General features: G+C 40.6%; 2 protein-coding genes and 1 long non-coding RNA gene across 3 annotated transcripts; all 3 read left to right on the top strand.

The window, feature by feature from the left end:
- Positions 1–1,333: 1,333 nt before the first annotated feature.
- Positions 1,334–3,193, top strand: Lce1b (late cornified envelope 1B). Its single transcript, NM_001429384.1, is given in 2 exon segments — positions 1,334–1,384; positions 2,516–3,193. A coding segment is annotated over 1 exon segment (441 nt). The 5' UTR covers positions 1,334–1,384; positions 2,516–2,537; the 3' UTR covers positions 2,979–3,193.
- Positions 3,194–19,828: 16,635 nt separating this feature from the next.
- Positions 19,829–21,330, top strand: LOC103695131 (late cornified envelope protein 1C-like). The gene is made up of 2 exons (XR_015672195.1): positions 19,829–20,013; positions 20,717–21,330. It is a non-coding gene; the product is annotated as a late cornified envelope protein 1C-like (long non-coding RNA).
- A 3,803-nt stretch (positions 21,331–25,133) lies between these two features.
- LOC120100586 (late cornified envelope protein 1C-like) lies at positions 25,134–26,870 on the top strand. Its single transcript, XM_087637628.1, has 2 exons — positions 25,134–25,205; positions 26,232–26,870. The coding sequence occupies exon 2, from the start codon at positions 26,255–26,257 to the stop codon at positions 26,669–26,671; it is 417 nt and encodes a 138-aa protein (XP_087493754.1). The 5' UTR covers positions 25,134–25,205; positions 26,232–26,254; the 3' UTR covers positions 26,672–26,870.
- The last annotated feature ends 295 nt before the right edge of the window (positions 26,871–27,165 follow it).

Raw genomic sequence — 27,165 nt, 5'->3', positions numbered from 1 at the left:
CTTAGCTCATCAAACCCATCTAAGAAACAGATTAGTCCCTGTGGCTTCTCAGTGAAGGGTCCATCAGTGGCTAAGGAGAAATTGAATTTCCCCTCATATGATTCAATTTGATTTTGGTTTGTTGATATCTCATTGTGTTAGTATATTTTTTAAATCAAAGCTCATAGTCATGTTTGTCTTTTCAAGAATTTTAGCTTACAATAAATTTCAACCCTTTTTTAAAAACAATAAATTTGTACAAGTTAAAAATACCATTTTGTATAAAGCCTGTGGCAGTGAAGGACTGAGGAAGGGGAGGGACTTTAAAAATAAAAATACAAGCCCATTTCTGGTAAGTATGCAGGATATGTGATCTTAAAACTCACCTGACTACCTAACAGTTCCCTACTACCTGTTTGTCAACATAGAGAAGCAGATGTTAGCATAGCCCAAGCTTTCCCTCTTTTCTTCATTTCTCACTTTTGGTCATCATCATTTTCAGTGATGGCCTTCAGAAATCTAAAACTCCATAAGAGTATGAAGAGCAAAGTTGTGACTCCACTTCTTCTAAGAGTCCCACACTGTTTAGGATTTCTCCAGTTACGTTCTCATCAGGAGAAAAAGGAAGGTGATTGAAAAACATATTAAACACAACAACTCATAGATTCACTGACTATAGAAAGAACTAAACTTTATTATATTTTCTGTTGACATTAATAATACAAAATAGTGGGGTTCACTGTGAAATTTTCTGATGAGAATGACATAGGTCAATCATATCTATCAATCTTAAATCATTTTTAAAAAGATCTATACCTTGTCATCCCTACACAGGTAATTTGTCAGAGAGCTACCATGTACAAGTCTTTCCACCAGCTACTGTTTTTTCCCCCATATTTTTCACTTTCTACATTTTTGGTGATACTCTTTGACTTTCACAAGTCCTTCCCTTTATGAATAATTCTCATTGATATCTCAATATTATAGATAAAGAGAGAAACTGAGACACAATAAGCAGATTTTGAAATCCCATCTCAGTTTATCTGGCTTCAGCTGGGTCTTGTGACTGGGATTTGTCTATCCTGACAGATATACTCCTATGGCAGGAATCCTTGAAGCATGAGATTAAAGATGAAAGGCATCCACTTGCTAGCCTTATGCTTAAGACATAGTCCGAGCTGAATGAAGGATCCATTAACCCCATGGAGGAAGGCTGCTAAGGAACATTTGGTCATTGCTAGTCACAAGACCGTGTGGGTGTCAGAAGGCAGGACCAGCCATACCCAGCTACTGTCTCATAGACTGGGGCAGAGCCTAGGAATAGAATAAAAGGGCTGAGAGGCAGTGCATCTCCATTCACACACATCCTTTGGTGCCCAAGGATCTTGTGCTGCCTGTCACCCTGGTAAGTGTTCATTGGGGAAAAGAGCATGGCCTGTACCAGAAAAAAGCTAAAAGGAGACCTGGAGGAGAGGCATAGCAGGACCCCACATCCTGGAGACCACACTGACAGAACATAGAATGTGGGGGTAGGAGATGGAAGTGTTGGGGAAAGATACTTTGAGTCTATGGAAAGCAATAGAAGGAACTGGGTACCTTTGACTTTTGAATGAGAAGATAATAATCTACCCTTCAGTGAAGTAGTCCCTCAAGAAGGGATCCTGAAATACAGAAAGCTTTGGACCTTGGTAGGCTTCAGGAGGAGGAGGAAGAAGAGGAGGAGGAGGAGGAGGAGGAAGAGGAGGAGGAGGAGGAGGAAGAGGAGGAGGAGGAAGAGGAGGAGGAGGAGGAAGAGGAGGAAGAGGAGGAGGAGGAGGAGGAGGAGGAGGAAGAGGAGGAGGAGGAGGAGGAGGAGAGCTGGTAACACAGCCTGGGATAAATTAGGAAAAAAGAATAACAAGGAGGACAGAGCACCAAGGGATCTTTGGGTTTGGAAAACACTGAGCCATGGATTGAAATTTCATCATAGGCTGCTCAGAATTTTTAAGACATACCAGGACAAGACCAGTCAACATAAAATGTTGAATTGAGACTTGCCCAAAAGAAGGGAGCAGGCATGGTTCATGCTTTCAGGAATAAGCTAGATATGTTATGAAAAGGAGTTAGAACATTGATCAATAATTATCATTTCCTTCTCTGATATCACTATTTTGAACAGTTTCGGGAGCTTGAGGGATCTGTGGAAACCTCATCAGAATCACCATAAGGCATAATAGTTATAGATCAAGCCCAATGGCATTGTAAAAGATACCATTTAGAATTATTAAGTGGAGGAGTAAATTATTCGAATATGCCTCCAGACTATAAAATCTTTCAAATTGGGGATTGTTACAGGAGAATATATTTTTAGAAAGAATAAGAACCTGTTTTATTTTTCCTGTCAAAGCTTACAAGATAATTTGACATTACCGGCCACTACTGCAGAAGGCTTTCGGGTTTCTTAGAAATAAAACTACTTTTATGGAGTTTTTATGACTATCAGCTATGTTTAGACCCCAGGATTCAGGTTCTAACTTGCCCTGTGACTCTCTCACAGCTCCTGAATATCCACAGCCAAGATGTCCTGCCAGCAGAACCAGCAGCAGTGCCAGCCCCCTCCCAAGTGTCCTCCCAAGTGCCCTCCCAAGTGCCAGACACCAAAGTGCCCTCCAAAGTGTCCCCCTAAATGTCCTCCCAAGTGCCCCCCTGTGTCTTCCTGCTGTAGCCTGGGTTCCGGGGGCTGCTGCAGCTCTGGTGGCTGCTGTGGCTCCAGCTCTGGTGGCTGCTGCAGCTCTGGGGGTGGAGGTTGCTGCCTGAGCCACCACAGACCCCGCAGATCTCTCCGTCGCCATCGCCACAGCTCTGGATGCTGTAGCAGTGGTGGCAGCAGTGGCTGCTGTGGCAGCAGCGGTGGCTGCTGTGGCAGCAGCGGTGGCTGCTGTGGCAGCAGCGGTGGCAGCAGTGGTGGCTGCTGTGGCAGCAGCTGTGGCGGCAACCAGCAGTCTGGGGACTGCTGCTGACTTGAGCAACTAACACATTAAACAAGCCATTCAGGAGGAAGCCATGTTCGGAGGACTTTCTCTGGCCTGTTCTCTTCTGCTGACCTGTTCTTCTCTCCTGATGCCCTGTGTGTCCTGGGCTCTAAGATGCTGTAATCTTGTGAGATGTTTTGAATGTCCCCTTTTGAAATGCCTGTCTTCTCGGGGACAAAATAATAAAGTGCTTCCCTAACAAACTTCTCTAGATTCTTGATCATTTGACTACAAGCACTTTACAGATCAGCTTTGCCAATCAAGTGTCAGTTGTTCCAAAGATGACTCAGAAGCCTGGGTCTGTGTGGCGCAGTAGCAGGTTAACTCACAGGGTGTGGACAGTGGTTCCTCACTCACCTACATTACTGCCTACAGTGATGATCAATCTATCCAATATGTTGCCCATTGGTGTTATTGTTCCTTTACGGTTCACATCTATTTTCTGGGTTTATATCTTCTACTCCATTGTTAGTAATTATGATAGTAGCATTTATAAGAGGTGGTTTGATATGATGTGAGAGGTCAATATCTAATACCTCTCACTATAGTGAAAATTCCTGACAAACTATGCATCCTTTAAATTGAAGGTATTTGATTGCTTATTTAATCATCAAGTTATGATTTGATTCCAACCTTTCCACACAATCAGGATTACCTAGAGGAATCACATAACACAGAATTTGAAAGAATGAACATAAACTTCATCCAAGAATTTAAGAAATCAAGAGAAGCCATAAAGATGAAGTTCAATAAACTTAAAGTCAATAAATGCCTGAGTGATGCTCAAAATCACAAAACCATAATGCCAACGGAAACAACAAAAACAATCTAGGATTTGAAAATGGAATTCAAAATGGAGACAGAAACATTAAAGATGACTCAAGCTTAATGGAAATGGAATTGAAAAATCCAATAACTCCAGAAGAAAACTCAAGAAGCCTGATAAGTTAGTTTAATCAAGCAGAAGACAGAATTATCAGGATTCAAATATAGACCATCTAGAAGAATTAAGCAAGGAATATTAAATAGTCTAGCAGAAATAAGCAAAGTAATTAAATCTGTTTTTAAAGACACTGGGGAAACACTTGTAGGAAATGTAGGACATCATGAAAAGACCTTCTAATTTTAATATATATATATATATATATATATATATATATATATATATATATATATGTACACTGAGGGCATCAGATCCCATTCCAGATGGTTGTGAGCCACCATGTGGTTGCTCGGATTTGAACTCAAGACTTCTAGAAGAGCAGTCAGTGCTCTTAACCACTGAGCCATCTCTCTTGCCTCAAGGCCTTCTAATTTTAGGAAAAGATGAGGAAGAAGAATTTCATGCCACTGGTGTAAAACAGATCTTCAACAAGAACATGGAAGAATGCTTACCCAAACTAGGGAACCAACCCCTTTAAAGCTACAAGAAGCATACAGAACACCAAATAGACACCCCCCCCCCTCGTTAAATCATAGTTAACACACTAAGTGAATAGAAGAAAAAAATGTATTGAAAGCTGGAAGACAAAAAACACAAGTCACATATAAAGGAAAACCTATCAGAATGATGACTGGTTTCTTAATGGAAGCTTAATGGAAGCTTAATGGAGCATTCATTCCAAGCACTAAAAGTCCATGACTGACACCCTAATCTAATGTATCCAGTGACACTATATGCGGCAGTGATGAAGCAAGAAAAATTTTCTACAATACGAACAGCCTAAAACTGTTGTATTTGGTGAGGAGAGATGGTTCCATGGTTAAGAGCATGCATTGTTTCACCAGAGGAGTCAAGCTTGATCCTCAGCACCGACTTCAGTAGAGTTTGTAATCAGAGATTCTGATACATTCAGCAGTTCTTTTACTACTCAGGGTTGTTTTAAGAATCTTAGGCTCTTTGTTTTCATATGCAGCTTAGAGTTGTCCTTTCAAGGTCTGTCAAGAATTATGTGATAATTTTTATGGGGATTGCATTTAATTTATGGATTGCTTTTGGTAGAATGGTCATTTTTTTATTGTATTAGTCCTACTGACACATGACACATGGGAGATAAGTCTATCTTCTGAGTTCTTCTTTAATTTCTTTGGTGACTTGAAGATTTTCTCATACAAGTCTTTTGCTTGCACAGTAAAAGATATCCTAAGATATTTCACATTATCTGAGGCCACTGTTCAAAGTGTTGTTTCCCAGATTTCTCTGTCAGGTTATTTATCACTTGTCTATATGAAGGAAACTGATTTTTTGAGTCAATTTTATATTCAGCTTCTTCGCTTAAAGTGTTTATCAGCTATCATAGTTTCCTGATGGAAATATTGGGTTCCTTATCTATACTATTATATCATCTGCAAATAAAAATACTTTGACTTCATTTCCATTTCGCATTTCCTTGATCTCCTTCAGTTTTCTTAATCTTCCACTGAAGACTTCAAGTACTATATTGAATAACTATGGAGAGAGTGAACAACTTTGTCTTAACCCAGATTTTAATAGAACTTATTTGAATTTCTCACCATTTAAGTTTATGCTGACTGTTGGCTTGTGGTAAACTGCCTTTATCATGTTGTGGTATGTCCCTTGTTCCTAAAATCTCAAGGAATTTTATCATGGATGGGTGTTAGATTTTGTCAAAGGTCTTTTTTGCACATAATCATGTATGTTTTGTCTTTCAGTTTTCTTGAATGGTAAATTATATTTACTGATTTATGTATGTTGAACAATACCTGCATCTCTGTGATGAAGCCTACTTGATCCTGATGGGTGATCTTTTTCATGCATTCTTGTTTTCAAGAGAGTATTTATTAAGATTTTTGCATTTATGTTTATAAGTGACATTGGCAGTAATTATCTTTATTTATTGAGTCGTTATGTGGTTTGGGTATTAGGAAACTATGCTCTCATAAAATAAACTTGGTGATATTTCTTCTGTTTCTATTTTGTGGAATAATCTGAAGGGTACTAGCATTGAAAGTGTTTCTTGGGCATATACCCAAAAGATGCCCCACCATGCTACAGGAGCACATGGTCCACTATGTTCATAGCAGCCTTATTTGTGATAGCCAGAAGCTGGAAAAATCCCAGATGCCCCATGACAGAAGAATAGATACAGAAAATGTAGTTAATTTACACAATGGAATATTACACAGCTATTAAGAATGAGGATATCCGATAAGCAACACCCCATGAGCAAACTTGAGCCTCAGGACCACAGGTAAGACCAACTTTTCTGCTGCAAGCGACCTGCCTGGTGAACTCAGGACACACAGAGGCAAAATTCCTCTAGGACCGGACACTTCTGGTATTGAGTGGGAGACCCAAACCAGCGGATCCCTGCCTGCAGCAGCTCTCTGCTCCCAAACCCCTTGGGAGAGAGCCCTCACCACCTGGTCAGGTGGGCACTCCTGAAGCTGCAGAGCAGAAGAGACCACTAACACTGCCCACCCCTGCCCACATCCCTGGCCCAAGAGGAAACTGTATACGGCCTCTGGGTTCCCATAGAGGAGGGCCCAGGAGCAGCAGGTCTGCTGCATCTGAGACACTGCCGGAACCTTAAGGGACCGACCAGATAAACAGTTCTCTGCACCCAAAACCTGTGGGAGGGAGGGTAAAACCTTCAGAGAGGCAGACATGCCTGGGAAACCAGAAGAGACTGCACTCTGCACACATTACTGATTCCAGAGGAAAACACCAAACGCCATCTAGAACCCTGGTGCACGGGAACCCTGGTGCACGGAAGCTCCCAGAAAGGGCGGCACAGATCTTCCTGGTTGCTGCAGCCACGGGGAGCTCATAAGCAACACCCCACGAGCAAACTTGAGCCTCGGAACCACAGGTATGACCAACTTTTCTGCTGCAAGCAACCTGCATGGTGAGCGCAAGACACAGGCCCACAGGAACAGCTGAAGACCTGTAGATAGGAAAAACTACACGCCCGAAAGCAGAACACTCTGTCCCCATAACTGGCTGAAAGAAAACATGAAAACAGGTCTACACCACTCCTGAAACACAGGCTCATAGGACAGTCTAACCACTGTCAGAAATAGCAGAACAAAGTAACACTAGAGATAATCTGATGGCGAGAGGCAAGCACAGGAACCCAAGCAACAGAAACCAAGACTACAGGGCATCATCTGAGCCCAGTTCTCCCACCAAAGCAAACAGAGAATATCCAAACACACCAGAAAAGCAAGACCTAGTTTCAAAATCATATTTGATCATGATGCTGGAGGACTTCAAGAAAGACGTGAAGAACTCCCTTAGAGAACAAGTAGAAGCCTACAGAGAGGAATCGCAAAAATCCCTAAAAGAATTCCAGGAAAACATAAGTAAATGAGTAGAAGCCCATAGAGAGGAGTCACAAAAATCCCTGAAAGAATTCCAGGAAAACACAATCAAACAGTTGAAGGAATTGAAAATGGAAATAGAAGCAATCAAGAAAGAACACATGGAAACAACCCTGGATATAGAAAACCAAAAGAAGAGACAAGGAGCTGTAGATACGAGCATCACCAACAGAATACAAGAGATGGAAGAGAGAATCTCAGGAGCAGAAGATTCCATAGAAATCATCGACTCAACTGTCAAAGATAATGTAAAGCGGAAAAAGCTACTTGTCCAAAACATACAGGAAACCCAGGACTCAATGAGAAGATCAAACCTAAGAATAATAGGTATAGAAGAGAGTGAAGACTCCCAGCTCAAAGGACCAGTAAATATCTTCAACAAAATCATAGAAGAAAACTTCCCTAACCTAAAGAAAGAGATACCCATGAGCATACAAGAAGCCTACAGAATTCCAAATAGATTGGACCAGAAAAGAAACTCCTCCCGTCACATAATAGTCAAAACACCAAATGCTCAAAATAAAGAAAGAATATTAAAAGCAGTAAGGGAAAAAGATCAAGTAACATATAAAGGCAGACCTATCAGAATCACACCAGACTTTTCACCAGAAACTATGAAAGCCAGAAGATCCTGGACAGATGTCATACAGACCCTAAGAGAACAAAAATGCCAGCCCAGGTTACTATATCGTGCAAAACTCTCAACTAACATAGATGGAGAAACCAAGATATTCCATGACAAAACCAAATTTACACAATATCTTTCTACAAATCCAGCACTACAAAGGATAATAAATGGTAAAGCCCAACATAAGGAGGCAAGCTATACCCTAGAAGAAGCAAGAAACTAATCGTCTTGGCAACAAAACAAAGAGAAGTAAAGCACACGAACATAACCTCATATCCAAATATGAATATAACAGGAAGCAATAATCACTATTCCTTAATATCGCTCAACACCAATGCCCTCAACTCCCCAATAAAAAGACAAAGATTAACAAACTGGATACGCAACGAGGACCCTGCATTCTGCTGCCTACAGGAAACACACCTCAGAGACAAAGACAGACACTACCTCAGAGTGAAAGGCTGGAAAACAACTTTCCAAGCAAATGGTTGGAAGAAGCAAGCTGAAGTAGCCATTCTAATATCAAATAAAATCAATTTTCAACTAAAATTCATCAAAAAAGATAAGGAAGGACACTTCATATTCATCAAAGGAAAAATCCACCAAGATGAACTCTCAATCCTAAATATCTATGCCCCAAATATAAGGGCACCTACGTATGTAAAAGAAACCTTACTAAAGCTCGAAACACACATTGAACCTCACACAATGATAGTAGGAGACTTCAACACCCCACTCTCATCAATGGACAGATCATGGAAACAGAAATTAAACCGAGACCTAGACAGATTAAGAGAAGTCATGAGCCAAATGGACTTAACAGATATTTATAGAACATTCTATCCTAAAGCAAAAGGATATACCTTCTTCTCAGCTCCTCATGGTACTCTCTCCAAAATTGACCATATAATTGGTCAAAAAATGGGCCTCAACAGGTACAGAAAGATAGAAACAATCCCATGTGTGCTATCAGACCACCCCAGCCTAAAGCTGGTCGTCAATAACAATAAGGGAAGAATGCCCACATATACATGGAAATTGAACAATGCTCTACTCAATGATAACCTGGTCAAGGAAGAAATAAAGAAATTAAAGACTTCTCAGAATTTAATGAAAATGAAGGTACAACATACCCAAACTTATGGGACACAATGAAAGCTGTGCTAAGAGGAAAACTCATAGCGCGGAGTGCCTGCAGAAAGAAACAGGAAAGAGCATATGTCACCAGCTTGACAACACAGCTAAAAGCTCTAGAACCAAAAGAAGCAAATACAGCCAGGAGGAGTAGAAGGCAGGAAATAATCAAACTCAGAGCTGAAATCAACCAAGAAGAAACAAAAAGGACCATAGAAAGAATCAACAGAACCAAAAGTTGGTTCTTTGAGAAAATCAACAAGATAGATAAACCCTTAGCCAGACTAATGAGAGGACACAGAGAGTGCATCCAAATTAACAAAATCAGAAATGAAAAGGGAGACATAACTACAGATTCAGAGGAAATTCAAAAAATTATCAGATCTTACTATAAAAGCCTATATTGAACAAAACTTGAATATCTGCAAGAAATGGACAATTTCCTAGACAGATACCAGGTACCGAAGTTAAATCAGGAACAGATAAACCAGTTAAATAACCCCATAACTCCTAAGGAAATAGAAGCAGTCATTAAAGGTCTCCCAACCAAAAAGAGCCCAGGTACAGACGGGTTTAGTGCAGAATTCTATCAGATCTTCATAGAAGACCTAGTACCAATATTATCCAAACTATTCCACAAAATTGAAACAGATGGAGGACTACCGAATTCCTTCTATGAAGCCACAATTACTCTTATACCTAAACCACAGAAAGACCCAACAAAGAAAGAGAACTTCAGACCAATTTCCCTTATGAATATCGATGCAAAAATACTTAATAAAATTCTGGCAAACCGAATCCAAAAGCACATCAAAACAATCATCCACCATGATCACGTAGGCTTCATCCCAGGCATGCAGGGATGGTTTAATATACGGAAAACCATCAACGTGATCCATTATATAAACAAACTGAAAGAACAAAACCACATGATCATTTCATTAGATGCTGAGAAAGCATTTGACAAAAGTCAACACCCCTTCATGATAAAAGTCCTGGAAAGAATAGGAATTCAAGGCCCATACCTAAACATAGTAAAAGCCATATACAGCAAACCAGTTGCTAACATTAAACTAAATGGAGAGAAACTTGAAGCAATCCCACTAAAATCAGGGACTAGACAAGGCTGCCCACTCTCTTCCTACTTATTCAATATAGTTCTTGAAGTTCTAGCCAGAGCAATCAGACAACAAAAGGAGGTCAAGGGGATACAGATCGGAAAAGAAGATGTCAAAATATCACTATTTGCAGATGATATGATAGTATATTTAAGTGATCCCAAAAGTTCCACCAGAGAACTACTAAAGCTGATAAACAACTTCAGCAAAGTGACTGGATATAAAATTAACTCAAATAAATCAGTAGCCCTCCTTTACACAAAAGAGAAACAAGTTGAGAAAGAAATTAGGGAAACGACACCCTTCATAATAGACCCAAATAATATAAAGTACCTCGGTGTGACAGTGTGACTTTAACCAAGCAAGTAAAAGATTTGTACAATAAGAACTTCAAGACACTGAAGAAAGAAATTGAAGAAGTCCTCAGAAGATTGAAAGATCTCCCATGCTCATGGATTGGCAGGATTAATATAGTAAAAATGGCCATTCTACCAAAAGCGATCTACAGATTCAATGCAATCCCCATCAAAATACCAATCCAATTCTTCAAAGAGTTAGACAGAACAATTTGCAAATTCATCTGGAATAACAAAAAAACCCAGGATAGCTAAAACTATCCTCAACAATAAAAGGACTTCAGGGGGAATCACTATCCCTGAACTCAAGCAGTATTACAGAGTAATAGTGATAAAAACTGCATGGTATTGGTACAGAGAAAAACAGATAGACCAATGGAACAGAATTGAAGACCCAGAAATGAACCCACACACCTATGGGCACTTGATTTTTGACAAAGACGTCAAAACCATCAAATGGAAGAAAGATAGCATTTTCAGCAAATGGTGCTGGTTCAACTGGACACAAACATCACACCGAGGTACTTTATATTATTTGGGTCTATTATGAAGGGTGTCGTTTCCCTAATTTCTTTCTCAACTTGTTTCTCTTTTGTGTCAACATGTTGAAGAATGCAGATCGATCCATGCTTATCACCCTGTACAAAGCTGAAGTCCAAGTGGATAAAGGACCTCCACATCAAACCTGATATACTCAAACTAATAGAAGAAAAACTAGGGAACATCTGGAACACATGGGCACTGGAAAAAATTTCCTGAACAAAACACCAATGGCTTATGCTCTAAGATCAAGAATCGACAAATGGGATCTCATAAAACTGCAAAACTTCTGTAAGGCAAAAGACACTGTGGTTAGGACAAAACGGCAACCAACAGATTGGGAAAAGATCTTTACCAATCCTACAATAGATAGAGGCCTCATATCCAAAATATGCAAAGAACTCAATAAGTTAGACCGCAGGGAGACAAATAACCCTATTAAAAATGGGGTTCAGAGCTAAACAAAGAATTCACAGCTGAGGAATGCTGAATGGCTGAGAAACACCTAGAGAAATGTTCAACATCTTTAGTCATAAGGGAAATGCAAATCAAAACAACCCTGAGATTTCACCTCACACCAGTGAGAATGGCTAAGATCAAAAACTCAGGTGACCGCAGATGCTGGCGAGGATGCAGAGAAAGAGGAACACTCCTCTATTGTTGTTGGGATTGCAGACTGGTACAACCATTCTGGAAATCAGTCTGGAGGTTCCTCAGAAAATTGGACATTGAACTGCCTGAGGATCCAGCTATACCTCTCTTGGGCATATACCCAAAAGATGCCCCAACATATAAAAAAGACACGTGCTCCACTATGTTCATAGCAGCCTTATTTATAATAGCCAGAAGCTGGAAAGAACCCAGATGCCCGTCAACAGAGGAATGGATACAGAAAATGTGGTACATCTACACAATGGAATATTACTCAGCTATCAAAAACAATGACTTTATGAAATTCGTAGGCAAATGGTGGGAACTGGAAAATATCATTCTGAGTGAGGTAACCCAATCAAAGAAAGACACACATGGTATGCACTCATTGATAAGTGGTTATTAGCCCAAATGCTTGATTTACCCTAGATGCCTAGAACAAATGAAACTCAAGATGGATGATCAAATTGTGAATGCTTCACTCCTTCTTTAAAAGGGGAACAAGAATACCCTAGGCAGGGAATAGAGAGGCAAAGATTAAAACAGACACAGAAGGAACACCCATTCAGAGCCTGCCCCACATGTGGCCCATACATATACAGCCATCCAATTAGACAAGATGGATGAAGCAAAGCAGTGCAGGCCGACAGGAGCCGGATGTAGATCGCTCCTGAGAGATACAGCCAGAATACAGCAAATACAGAGGCGAATGCCAGCAGCAAACCACTGAATTGAGAATAGGACCCCCGTTGAAGGAATCAGAGAAAGAACTGGAAGTGCTTGAAGGGGCTCGAGACCCCTTATGAACAACAATGCCAAGCAACCAGAGCTTCTAGGGACTAAGCCACTGCCTAAAGACTATACATGGACTGACCCTGGACTCTGACCTCATAGGTAGCAATGAATATTCTAGTAAGATCACCAGTGGAAGGGGAAGCCCTTGGTCCTGCTAAGACTGAACCCCCAGTGAAGGTGACTGTTGTGGGGAGGGCGGCAATGGAGGGAGGATGGGGAGGGGAACACCCATAAGGAGGGGCGGCATTAGGGGGATGTTTGCCCGGAAACCGGGAAAGGGAATAACACTCGGAATGTAAATAAGAAATACTCAAGTTAATAAAAAAAAAAGACAAAAAAAAAGTTCTAACAACAAAAAAAAAGAATGTGGATATCCTGGGTTTTGCAGGCAAATGGATAGAAAATATCATCAAGCATGAGGTAACTCAGACACAAAAGAACATGCACAGTATGTACTCACTAATAAGTGGATATTAGAAAAAAAGTATAGAATACCCAAGATGTAGTCTAGAGAACTCAAAAAATGTCAACAAGCTGAAGGGCCCAAGTGGATGCCTCAGTCCCACAGGGAGAAAGTAGAAAGCACCCACAAAGTGGGGGAGGGACCTGGTCAGGAAATGAAACAGCAGAGGTTGGGGGGAGCATGATCTACTATTGGATGGCGAAAAAGGACTGAAGCCCTGAGGGCCAGCATAAAGTATAGAAACAGGCTACCTCAGTAGGTAAGAAGTTGGAGGAACCTCCAGAATGTTCCACAGACCTGGGAAGTGAGGATCTCTCATGACTCAATTGGGGGACTCTAGATGAAATGCTCTACAGTGGGGTGAGGAAACTTGTAGAGCCCAACTCCAGCAGAAAGACAGGACATCAAGTGAGGAATGGGTTTGCTATCCCACAGTCAAAATTCTGACCCATTAATTGTTATTGCCTGAAAGAACTGCAGGGATGGAAATGGAGAAGAGCCTGAGGAAAAGAAGGTCCAGTGGTAGACACTTCTTCTATGAAGGCAGTATCACTTTAATACTGAAACCACGTAAAGACACCATTAAAAGTAGAATCTATAGACCTATATTCTGGATGAACATAGATAGAAAATACTCAATAAAATACTTCCAGAAAGCATACATACAGACTTCAAAAAGTTTTACAGTATGAGTATCTTGACTTTATTCTTGAGATGCAGGGATGATTTAACATAAGAAAATAAAAGTAATAACATAAATGGAGTAACTGACAAAAGTCGCATGGTTATCTTAATTAATGCAGAAAAAGTCTTTGACAAAATCCAACATGCCTTTATGGTAAAAAGTTCAAGAGAATAAAGAGCCTGAGGGGAACATCATTCAACATAATAGAAGCTATATATGAAAAATCACACCCAATATCATCCTAAATGGAGAAAAAAATACATGAAATCCCACTGAAATGAAGAATGAGATAGGGATATTTACTATCTGCACTACTTTTTTAATATTGTATTTGAAGCACCAGCTCAAGCAACGAGGCGAAAGAAAGAAATTAAAGAAAATTATGGATAAAAAGAAGCCAAGTTACCTTTATCAGCAGGTGACATGACATGATGCATAAGAGAATCTAAAATCTTGACCTCAAAATTTCTAGAAATTATCGACAATTTTACCAATGTGGCAGGATCTAACTTGTAAAAATCAATAGCTATTCAGTTCACCTCAAACAAACATACAGAGAAAGAAACCATGGTCACATTTTCATTCTCAATAACCTCAAGAAAATACAATTTCTAGGAAAAGCCTGACCAAGAACATAAAGAGTCTTTACAATGAAAAACAAAGCCCCTGAAGAAAACTAGAGAAAGACTATAAAATGGAAAGATGTCAAACGCTTATGGATTGGTAAAACTAATACTGTGAAAGTTATCATTCTATCAAAAACCATTTATGGATTTAATTAAATCTGAATTAAAATCTCCACTTCTCTCCTCACAGAAATAGAAAAAATATTCTAAATATATATATGCAATCACATAAGACCCTGAATAGAAAAAACAATTCTGAACAACAACAAAAACCCCTGGAAGGAATGTAAGTCTGAACCTTAAGACATATTACAGAGACATAGTAATAAAAACAATCTGGTATTGGCACAAAAACAGATAAATAAATAATCCACTAAAGCAAAATTGAAGACTCAAAACTGATTATACTTTAGTCATCTGATATAGAACAAACTTGCCGAAGAAACACACTGTAATAGAGGCAGCATCTATAACAAACAGTGCCAGAAAAAACTGATGTCTACATGTAGAACAATGAAATTAAACCCTTATCTGCCATCTTTCACAGAATCCAATTTCAAGTGAATTAAAAAATAGAATATAAACCTAAAGCACTGAAATTTCTTTTTTTTTTGTTGTTGTTGTTCTTTTTTTCGGAGCTGGGGACTGAACCCAGGACCTTGCGCTTCCTAGGTAAGCGCTCTACCACTGAGCTAAATCCCCAGCCCCAGCACTGAAATTTCTAGAAAACAAAACCAAACCTATGCAGTACCCTTCAGAATATAGGTGTAGGAAAGGACTTTCTGACTAGGACCCATTTATCCAGGAGTTTAAGCCAAAAATTTATAAGTGGGGCCTTATATATAGAATGTAGAGGATCCTCATTGGTTCTGACCCAATAGCTTCCTTTCTGAGCACCAACTTTCATGATTCCAGAAGGCATCATGCAAGCCGACAAGGGACAAAAGCAACCAGTAGACTCATCCAGCTATGATTCCAATGAACCGCAAGAACAATAAGCATGATGAGATAACCCTAAGGGTAAAATAGTGGCACAGATTCTTGTAAGTACACAACAGCTCTCTAACTGGGTTTAAAACTTGCTCAACAAGAGTGAAATCATGGCTGGTACTGGAAACCTACCCAACTGCCCATGACTAATCAAGTCATGGATTTTGATTTTGGAGGAGCTCCTAAAACTGTCACTTTGCTAATCAGCACAATTCCTAAGTATATTTTAAAAATCTATTTTATACCCACAGGTAAGAATGAGTTTCATCCCTCACCAAGAAAACTTCTCTTTGTCACAGAGATCATTACAGGAAGCCACAACCAATTAAAATGCAGAGAACAAAAGACCATGTGGTGTCTAGTTCCTAAGATATGTAAACAATATAGCTTCTGCAAGGAAGGCTTAGAGCTCATAGTGGAAGAAGAGGAAGAAAGATTATAAGAGACAGAAAAACTGGAAGTTTGTGAGATTTAATTCCCTAAAAGTGTTTAAAATGTCGTATCCGTGTAATCTCACCAACACTGCTTCTAAACAAGACTTGAAAAAAGATAGCATCATTAGACATGTTAACATGGAATAGTGAAATCTTGCTGGATTCTGTCTTAGGAAAGAAAATATAGGCAACTACAGAATACTGATGGCCATTTTGGACAGAGAGGCAGGAGCAGAGCAGATATAGGCTGGGGACTGTTAGATGTGGTGGCAGAATCCACCAGAAGCCATCGCTGGAAATTTTCTAACATAGAACATTGATCAATTTAGGATGATAGATAAAAACATAAAGAAAAAAAGAATACTGAGAACAGGAGAAATAGTCTGCCTTGGGAAGAGCCCTGAAACTGACTATCCAATGCTAAGAGGTTAGCTCTGCTCATAGGCAGCCAAGTAATACCATAAGGAGTGATTTTGTTACATTTATATACTTAGGAATGCATGTGTACATATATCTGTCCAACAATGATTGAAAAACTAGTGTTCAGGAATTGGAGTGAGATCAAGGTGGGAGGTATAAGGGAAGAGTTTGAGAGAGAAAAAGAAAGGGTAAATGACATGATATTTTCATTTTGAAAGGTAGAGAATGGGTTATAAGTCACTTTTGAAATTAATGAACAAAATCAACATGAAACCACCATTTATCTTTGGTATTTCTTACATAAAATTTTTCATTTGGAAAAGGATAATAGTCATATTTTTCATTATGTCATAGTTTTGATAGCTACTAGGGAAGAGAATGATGCAAATACGTTTTCTGTTCAGTGTACTATTTAACAATGTTGCTTATGGAAACAGGATTCAGTGAGTAAAAATAAATAATTTTATGTCCTCAGTAATAATACTGGAGAATAATAAACGCTGAAGGATAATGTTTAGCATGATTTTCAGCAACTGAACATTCTACTATGGCTTCTAAGCTTTTTGCTGGAGCCAGGCATCACGTGGTTGCTTGCTATGCCCATTGTGATTAGTTATGGTTTTCTGTAATGATCTTCGTCTGTTGAAGAGAGAATCGACTTTAATTATCCTTAAGTCTTATTTTTCTTGAACCTAGATAACTCACTCAGATGTTCTATGACTTGGGTAAAGTAACCGGCATGCCAATGTGACATGGGACAGTGAATTTTATATCCCTGATCAAACTCTTTCTTCCCTTTAGTTAATTATTTAGACTAATGCCTTCCTGGTATCTAGTATTGCTCCTTCCCCTAGTCCCTAGTTTTTTGGTTTAAGATACAGAGCCTTATATAATGATTGTATAAAAGGTTTATAAAACTGAAGGAAGGAACTAATACACTAAATATTGTTATAGGCTAACAAAGAAGACAAAACTATCCGGTATGATTTGATTATGGTAACAGTTCAACAGTTTTCTCTTATATTTGATGAAGTGGAAATTTTACCCCAAAAGAGAGAACCATGTCAAAGTGAGCCTCAGCAAAATCAAAGCTTGGCTGAGCATGGCAGCCACCTTGAGCTGACATCTAACCCAGCTGAGCTCATAGTCAGGGATCAAATTCCAGTCTTCCTGAAGTAAGCATCATACTTACACACCACTTATCCAAGTCAACTGAAGTCTTGGGTGTTGTCCTGAACACAGGCAGAGGTACGAACCAGTTGGCACCTTAGCCACCCATCATCCCATAGCTGGAAGCTGACGTGTGCAGAGCCGCCATTGGAGAACCCCGCAGTCAGTTCCTGGCCTCTCCCTGTTACTAAGCCCTCTGGGGGTAACCTCACCAGGAGAACAAACGTCACAGCTGCTGAGACACTGGTGGCAGATCTTTAGATGATGTGGTCACCATGCCTCACCCTGCAGTCTGAAATTGCAGATTACTATTGGGTGACCCATGTCATTAGGAGTAAGTATTAATATACAGAAATATCATTGATAATGTTGGAGTATTTAAATATCTTTAAACGGCTAATGTATGCATCTTCCTGTGTTGAATTAATGAAGATAAATACAAAATGCTGGAAAGGTTGTCAAAAAATTTACCATAGGCTTATGTAAATAACATGTTACATGAAAAGAAAAAAAAATCAAAGGGACTGTGATGAGTAGACATGGCAGGGCAAAGTATTCAGTATGTGTTGTACGATGAAGCATTTTGTAGCAAGTGTGAAATATAGTGGGATTTAGCCAAAAACATTCATTAGGGAAGGTAGAAAATGTTTAAGATGCAGGCTAAGTAAAAAGCTGTATCTGATAGCACTTTGGATTTTTACTTTAACCTGTTGGGAGTCCTGAACAAGACCAAAATAATTAATTAATGTAAATTATTTAAGAGAAGAGTCATATCTTGCATCTAATATTAGAAAATAATTCAGGAAAAATCACATAGCCTAGTGCCAAAATTCTGACAAGGAATGTTAGCACCTGTAAATCGTAAAGCCTCTGAGAAAAATTGAGTAGTAGTGATATGTAAATAAATACATAGCTAGCTAGTTAGAGGATAGATAGATATGTGCACACATGGTAGACATGTGCATAGTAGATTATAGGTGACAAATAAGTGATACATAGATAGATAGACAAAAAGATAAAGGATATTAAACTATAGATAACAGATGAAAATTAGATGATAGATATATAGATAGATGAAAGACAGATACATAATAGAGAGAAGGCAGATATGTACATTATAAGTAAACAGACAAATGATAGACAACAGATAATGGATAAATTGACAGATGGAGTCATGATAAATTGCATTCAAGTTTCCTCCAAATCTATAGATAGGTAGATGTCATCTCTCACACATTTCCTTGGTGTTAATTATTCCCATATGACTTGAACATTATTCCCAATCTTACCCATTCTGGAGTCCAAGGTAGCTAGCAGAAGAGGCCTTGCTTCTCCCCTGACTCCTTCTGATTTTGACTATCTTCCTGAGTTTGGTCAGTTTGTAGAGACTATCACCATGTGATGGTCTTTATAATCACCTTGTTCTAAATTAAACCTAATAGATTTCCAGTGAGATTTCCAAAATGGGGACATTCAACACACCCATCCATATGCAAACTGTAGAACAGTAGACTTTTGTGAGAACCAGGGCAATGAAGGGAGTACATGGGCCTAAAAACACAGCTCAAACACATCCCAGGAATTAGTAAGAATTCTTGCCCTTGAAGTCCCCTGCTCCTGTCAGGGAGAAATGTGTCTCTTCTTACACACTTTGATTCACATGGAAGAATATGCATACATCATTTCACAGAATTTTCTCCTTTCTACATATTTCTCATCTGCAGACATCAGATATCATTTCCTTTATCTCACATGACCCTGAGAAAAATGAATCAATCAAGCAACAAACAACAAAATTAATTTTCTCTAGAAAATATTAGAATTTGAAAAATTATTCTTATATTACATTAACTTTATGGGGTTTCCATGTGAAGTTTATTGCATGTATATGATGTATTTTGACTATATCAACACACATTCAGTTAACTCTTTTAAAAGAACTAACTTTCCCCTCTTTATTCAGCAGGCTAAACATGTATTTTTGTTAAGAGTTTTCAATGTTCTATAGATGATTTATTCTCTCCTACCTTTTCAAATATATTACTGACTTTCACTACAGACATAAGTAATTTTCTTCTATTTTTAAAAGTTACACTTAAAAAGGAAAAATGTACTGGTCAAATAGGTTTCAAAACCTCATATCATCCCTCTGCTCACTCAAATTACTTGACCAGAGTTTTGCCTGTTTAGATGGGTTATGGAGTTACACACATAAGGAGAGTACAAAACACTATGCAAGTAGCCACGCTTGAGCACTGCAGTTTTAGGAACTCTATCTAGAGTAAATTTGATTAAAAGACTATCAGGACAGAAGGGAACACTAGAAATAGGAATCAAGTGAGATAGACTAAGAATTGAGCAGTCTCTAAGCACATGCCTTTCAGGTATGTGAAGTTAAGGATGCTAGGAATCCACTTCCTCCTCACCTCATGCCTAAACCATAGTCCATGCTTGAGTATCTTTGAGTCCCAAGGAGTAAGTCTGGTGAGAAACATCTGGTCATCACTAGTCACAGAACCATATGGGTGTCAGGAGTCAGGGTCATCCAAGCCCAGCCACTGTCTCACGGGCTGGGCAGAGGCCAGGATTGGAATAAAAAGGCTGAGTGGCAGAGCACCTCCATTCAGTCCTCCTGGGGTGCCTACAGATCTTGTGCTGTCTGTCTCTTGGTAAGTGTCCATTGGGAGCAAGAGCGTGGACTGAACTAGAGGAAAGCTGAGAGGAGAGCTGGAGGGGAGGCTGAGAAGAACCACAGAGCCTGGAGGCCATTCTTCCAGAGGACTTAGGATGGGCCAGAATGATGGGTAAAGAAAAGAGCATTCCGACATCCATAGGAGGCATGAGCAGTCAGGATCCATTTGACTTAGGGCTCTGAGCAGAATAAGCTTCCCTTAAGAAGAGTGGGCCTCGGGCTGGAGAGATGGCTCAGCCGTTAAAGGCTAGGCTCACAACCAAATATATAAGAAGAGTGGGCCTCTCAGAAGCACAGGAAATTGTGCATATTCTATTGATGCACTCCAAAACACAGCCCTGGGCTAGCCTTCAAAGGAAGAGATGGAGACAATAGGGTACATGTTTCTCTTTGTAGTGAAATCCATTTTACCTGAAATGATGCTTTAAACAGTCAATTTCCAAGTCTGTGATTCAGAACCATTTTATACTTCCTAGCTTGTCATTCACTGCTAGACACTAAATGTCAGTTTTTACTGGTTTATGTGGGTTTCTGAAGCTTACAATAAATAATAGTGATCATGTAAGAGGATGAATATTTCACAGCAGAAACCTCTAGAGTGTGTCTCTGATTATTATGGATGCAGAGGGGAAGGGTAGCCCCAGAGTCCTAGTTCTGACATGTGTGCAACTCTTCCACAGATCTACTGCTCTCACTGTTGAGATGTCCTGCCAGCAGAACCAGCAGCAGTGCCAGCCCCCTCCCAAGTGCACCCCCAAGTGCCCTCCCAAGTGCCAGACACCAAAGTGCCCTCCAAAATGCCCCCCTAAATGTCCTCCCAAGTGCCCCCCTGTGTCTTCCTGCTGTAGCCTGGGTTCTGGGGGCTGCTGTGGCTCCAGCTCTGGGGGCTGCTGTGGCTCCAGCTCTGGTGGCTGCTGCAGCTCTGGGGGTGGAGGCTGCTGCCTGAGCCACCACAGACCCCGCAGATCTTTCCATCGCCATCGCCACAGCTCTGGATGCTGTAGCAGTGGTGGCAGCAGTGGCTGCTGTGGCAGCAGTGGAGGCTGCTGTGGCAGCAGTGGTGGTTGCTGTGGCAGCAGCTGTGGTGGTAGCCAGCAGTCTGGGGACTGCTGCTGATCTGGGCCCTTGGACTTCAGACAAGCTGTGGAGACAGAAGTCAAATACAGACAGAAGCCCTGACTCCACTCCTCTTTTCTGTTGTGCTCTATATTCTGGACTCTTGGTCATCCTATGCAAAGTTGTGACTTTCTCCTAAAATGAACAGACTGCAATAATAAAAATCTCCCCTTTCAAACATGACTAAACTAGTGTTTATTTTTAACAACAGCATACTTCTAAGTCGGTGTTATTAGCAAGTCAATGGAATTACAGCCTATAGCAGTAATATGGGCCACCAGATTCCCATGCAGTAGGAGCACAATGAGAAGCATGCAGAAGCTCAAATGGATCTGTTTTTCTCTGCTTGCATCTGAAGAGCTGTGGCTAAAGTCGTATAGACAGAGTTCTAAGTAAGTGGAAGGTGTACGCAACAGAGGAGAGGATGAGGCAGGTGATGGGAAGGATCTACTCGCTGGTTTCCTACCTGCAGATTTGAAACAGCTTCCTTTTGACCTCACAGAAGGAGGCAGACAATGAGCAGTCAGTCAACACTTTTGGGACCCATTTCTGGGTCATTTGTGTGCTCACATAACCAGGGCGAGTGTCACAGGCTGAAGGGAGATTGCAAGGACATGGCAAAAGGGCTTAAAACTAGAGAATATCTACTCACCACCTCTGGTTCTCTTTTTTTTTTCTCTGTGGTCCTGATAAGTGATTTCTCTAAAGAACTTCATGAGCTTCCCAGAGGGAAACATCAGAACATGAGAATCTGGACATGGGCTCAACGCAGAGGTAGAACAGGAACTGAAGAGATGCTAGAAAATCTGCTAAAGGTCAATGAACCTTCAAGCAGGCATGCTTTGAGAATGCTGGTGGTCATGCCTCCATCCATATATGCCTGACACACTTTATTTCTTAATGCCCTTAGGCCTCTGATATTGCACATAAACTAACATGTGTTCACTTCCTGTTCTTACTTGAAGCCTTTATTGTGACAATTTAGTCCCTATTCGGTGACCAAAAGCACATTTGGGTCCAAACACTTACAGAGATGTGTGACCCTCACCCTTTTCAGTGTCCCTTAAGTGGTCAGGAGTGGTGCCTAGACATCTTCTGTACCAGAAGCTCTAAGGATGAATCTTGATATACAAGGTGAAATTACTTGTACCATGGGGAAAGGTGGAAAAGGCTAGTGTCTCCATAAAGGAAAGTACCTGATTTGGGATAATTAAACGTGATAAGCTGGGATATGCTCACTGGTGGCCAATCAGTACAAAGCCTCTCATTGTGCAATGATTGTAACTTGGGATTAACAATTCATGTGATAACCTTTGTACTCCTTATTCTCATATATGTAGATGTGTGTTATTTTATGGCTCATACACACATTTGCGAAGTACATTACTTAAATATATTGGGAATTACCTCCCCAAAGAAATGTAATTTCTTCCTTACTGACAGCTTTTAGAGTATATATTGATGGCTATAGGGAACACTTGCTCTTATTGGCTTCTTCTGTGGGGGGAAAAATTCATTTGTTTACAAGGTCAAACTGAGGATCCGATGCTATAATTCAAAATGTTTGTCAAACTATTTTGGAGATAATTTTCTCTATGGCTTATCCTGAAGAAGCTTAGAACATGTAAAGAAATGGTTGTATAAAGACAATGGAGCAGGAATGAACCAGCTCTGTGGGATTTTTACTCTGCTTAAGCTCCAGCTTGGTCATCCACCAATAAATATATGCTTACTACAGAACAGGGAGCTGCTGGACCCTACATCAGACACCATTACCTCCTTATGCGACTGACCCACTTTTACTGAGTGTTTGTCTAAATTACCCCATTTTCTTCTCACATGGACAGTCAGTCGGTACCTAGGACAGATCAGCATGTGATGACTGCTGTCTGAACTACCACAGCAGACTCTGGGTGATGTAGTGATGCTGCCAGGTATAGGGACCTCCAGCTTCTGTGACTCAGCAGCCAGAAGTTCAGAGGCTTTTGCAGAATGTACTTTGCTTCTTCATCCACCTGAGACTGGTTAAGTGTCTGAGTCATACTTGAGAACTTAATGGCTGGGTGGGGCATCACACATTTTGGGGATTAGAAAAAATATTTCTTTCAAAACCATTAAAAAGCCACATTCACCTTGCCGAAGTTCCGAACCCTCCAAATGAACGCCATCCTACATTACAGCATGCAGTGAGGTGATGTGGGACTTACATCACTGTGCGCAAGTGCCTATTAGATAATTCATTCTTCCTGCTTGAATTGCCATTGCCTGGTTCCTATCTCTCATGCTGCTGGCTACTAATGTCTCAGTAGGTAGAAGATCAAGACAAATACTAAAAGTGCAAATTAGGTTGTCCGTATGTCTGTCTTTTCCCACTAATTCTGTGCTTTGCCTTTAAATTAAAGCACTGCCTCTAGGAGTTCAAAGCTAGCCTAGTGTACAGAGTGAGTTCTAGGTCTACATAGAGAAATCCTGTTTCAAAAAAACACAAGTAACATAATACAACAAATAAAATTATCAAGGCCCTTCAGTAACACCGAGACATTTTTGTTTTTTTAACTTGTGATTCTCTTCATGTCTGTCACTTGATTCTCGGACCATGGTAGAATCTGGCCATTGCCATCCCTTTCCTCACACTCTCCTCACACCTTTAGACCCTATATTCTGTTCCTTTACCTACTAAATAGCCAACTGGTCAATTTTCTTGCTGAATTTATAAATATACACACACATATTAAGACATTAAAAAATTCACAGAGAAGGTAAAATTATGTGAGAATACCCTGCTAATTAAGGTTGCAATCTACCATGTTACAGGATATCTCTTCTGCAGTGGGCACAAAATGGAGGACTTTTTTACTAGCAGGGTTCCCCCTTCCCTGACCTTGTCTGGGGAGTCTACCCCCATGTCCTCTACCTGGGGAAGGTCAAGTAGTCCTTGACAGACGGACAAATTCAACTTCTTCCTTTGTAGGACAAGGACCCACCCAGTCAGCAAGTACCTGTTAATCCTGGAATGTCTCTCCATACAAATGGGCTGGTGAAATTAATAGATATTTCTCAGAAATCAAAATACAATTGAATAAGATGACTTTCAATCATTTGAAAATATTCAAATTTGATAGCCATAGTAGAAACGCAAATCCAATACAAACTACAGTGAGATTCTCTCTTACCCCACTGGTAATATAAGTCACTGTGAAAAATGGACCTATTATGTCTATATACACTTGTGGACATTTACTCAAATGACACCACGTCAACATAGCACAGACACTCGTATATCACTATCATGAGTCTTTACCATATATAAATTACAGAACAAATCTTCATATCTAACATAGGGGAATGGATTAAGAAAATATGGTGTATGTTGGGGTTTTTTTCAAAGAAGTTATTTTCAGAGAAATAAAAATAACAGGATAATTCTATTAGGTGAATTAAGGCAGTTGGAGAAAGAAAAGTATATATAGTCTCTCATGCTTTCATTGCTCAATTTGATATAGACATACAAAGCTGTATAATTATATATGACATGAAATTCAAAGTGAAACTGTCTGTAGGAGTAAATGGAACTAATGATAGTGGTAAGGGTGAGACAAAGAGAAGAGAAGATGGTACTGTCAAATACATATAGTGGGCAGGACGGAGGGAGATAGATGCGAAATCAACTTTGTACCTTAAACCTGAAACTTGGAATGTGAATCATTCAAAAAGAGCCTCAAAATGATCAGCTGAGCAATGAGATACTCTTATGGATCCTTCAGGTATGTAAGATTAAGTTTGACAGGAATCCACTTCCTCATCTCATGTCTACATCATAGTCCAAGCTGGATGCAGCATCCATGAACTCCACAGAGGAAGGCTGGTGAGAAACACCTATCTGTTCATCACTAATCAGAGGATCATGTGAGTGTAGGCAGGGCCTCTCATGCCCAATCACTGTCTCACAGACTTGGGCAGAGCCCAGGATCAGAATAAAAGGGCCGAAGGACAGAGCACCTCCATTCATTTACCTTCTGAGGTATCTACAGATCTTCTGTGCCTGTAACCTCGGTAAGTGCCCATTGGGATTGGGAAAATGGCCTATACAGAGGGAAGTTAAGAGGAGAGGTGGCAAGTCAAAATGAGCTGGGTAAAGCCACTGAGCTGAGTCATGCTAGCAGAGCAGAGAGCAAGGGGTGGGGGGTGATGAAGGCTGGGTAGGAGTGGTTGAGTCAAAGGGACTCTAAAACTCCTGGGAGGTATTAGAAGGAACTAGGTTCCTCTGACTTCAGAATCTGAGTGGATATTCTGCCCTCCTGTGGAGTGGGTGCTCAGGATGGAAACCTGAAATACAGAGAGCTGAGGAGCTAGGTAGGCTTCAGGAGGGGGAGCTCCCTTTTGTAACACCTCCTTGGGATAGCCTGCAAAGCAAGACTAACAGGGAGGACAGGGCACCAAAGGGATCTTTGGGCTTGGAAATCACAGCGCCATGGATCTGGAATTTGATCACAGCTGCTCAGAATTTTTAAGACACTGAGCACAAGAATTACTATGTCAAACACCAGTCAAGGTAGGGTGTTCACATGAGTTTAGACTTGCCTGAAACAAGGAACCAGACCTGGTTGATGGCTTCAGGAATGGATAAGTCTTTTATTAAATGGAGTGTGAACACTGATCAATAATCTTTATTTCCTTCTCTGATGTCAGTATCCTCATCGGTTTTGGAAGTGGCAGGAATCCATGGAACTGTCCTAAGAATTACCATGATATACAATGACTGTAGACCAAGCACAGTGGCATTGTCATTCAGAGAAATTAATGGATGAGGAAATTATACGGATTATGACTCCAGACTATGAAATCTCTAAACTTAGGGGTTGTTACTGGAGGAAGGTTCCTCTGAAGAATAAGAATCTCCTTTTCCCTGTCAAATTTTGCAAGACAATTTGATTCTACTGACCAGTACTGAAGAAAGCTTTGGGATATGTTAGAAATAAAACTACTTTTATGGACTTTCTATGATGATCAGTGATGTTTAGAGGTGGATAGGATAGCCCCAGGATCCTGGTTCTAACTTGCACTGTGATTCTCCCACAGCACCAGAGCACTCACCATCTGAGATGTCCTGCCAGCAGAACCAGCAGCAATGCCAGCCTCCTCCTAAGTGCCCTCCCAAGTGCCCTCCCAAGTGCCAGACTCCTAAATGCCCTCCAAAATGTCCCCCTAAGTGCCCTCCCAAGTGTCCCCCTGTGTCTTCCTGCTGTAGCCTGGGTTCTGGGGGCTGCTGCAGCTCTGGTGGCTGCTGTGGCTCCAGCTCTGGTGGCTGCTGCAGCTCTGGGGGTGGAGGCTGCTGCCTGAGCCACCACAGACCCCGCAGATCTTTCCGTCGCCATCGCCACAGCTCTGGATGCTGTAGCAGTGGTGGCAGCAGTGGCTGCTGTGGCAGCAGTGGAGGCTGCTGTGGCAGCAGTGGTGGCAGCAGTGGCTGCTGTGGCAGCAGCTGTGGTGGTAGCCAGCAGTCTGGGGATTGCTGCTGACCTGAGCAACTAACACATTAGATAAGCCATTCAGGAGGAAGCCATGTTCAGAAGACCTTCCCTGGCTTGTTCTACTCTCCTGCTGCCCTCTGTGTCTTGGGCTCTACAATGCTGTAATCCTGTGAGATGTTTTGAATGTGCTCTTTTAAAGGGTCTGTCTTCTTGTGGACAAAATAATAAAGTGCTTCCCTAACAATCTTCTCTAGACTCTTGACTATTTGACTACAAGCACCTTACAAATCAGCTTTGCCAGTCAAGGCTCAGTTGTTCCAAAGATGACTCAGAAGCCTGGGTCTGTGTGAAACAGTAGCAGGTTAACTCACAGGGTGTGGACAGTGGCTCCTCACTCATCTTTACTGCCTACAGTGATGGTCAGTCTATCCCATATGTTGCCTATTGGTGTTACTGTTTCTTTAGGGGCCCACACAACTATTTGCTGTTCTAGCAGTGAGAACTGCAGTGGCTCCTGTGGCAGCAGAAGTGGCAGCAGCTGT

This window comes from Rattus norvegicus, chromosome 2 (assembly GCF_021556685.1).
Source record: "Rattus norvegicus strain SHRSP/BbbUtx chromosome 2, alternate assembly SHRSP_T2T, whole genome shotgun sequence".
Classification (NCBI taxonomy): domain Eukaryota; kingdom Metazoa; phylum Chordata; class Mammalia; order Rodentia; family Muridae; genus Rattus; species Rattus norvegicus.
The sequence above is the reverse complement of the archived record's forward strand: the minus strand, read 5'-3'. Positions and strand labels throughout refer to the sequence as shown.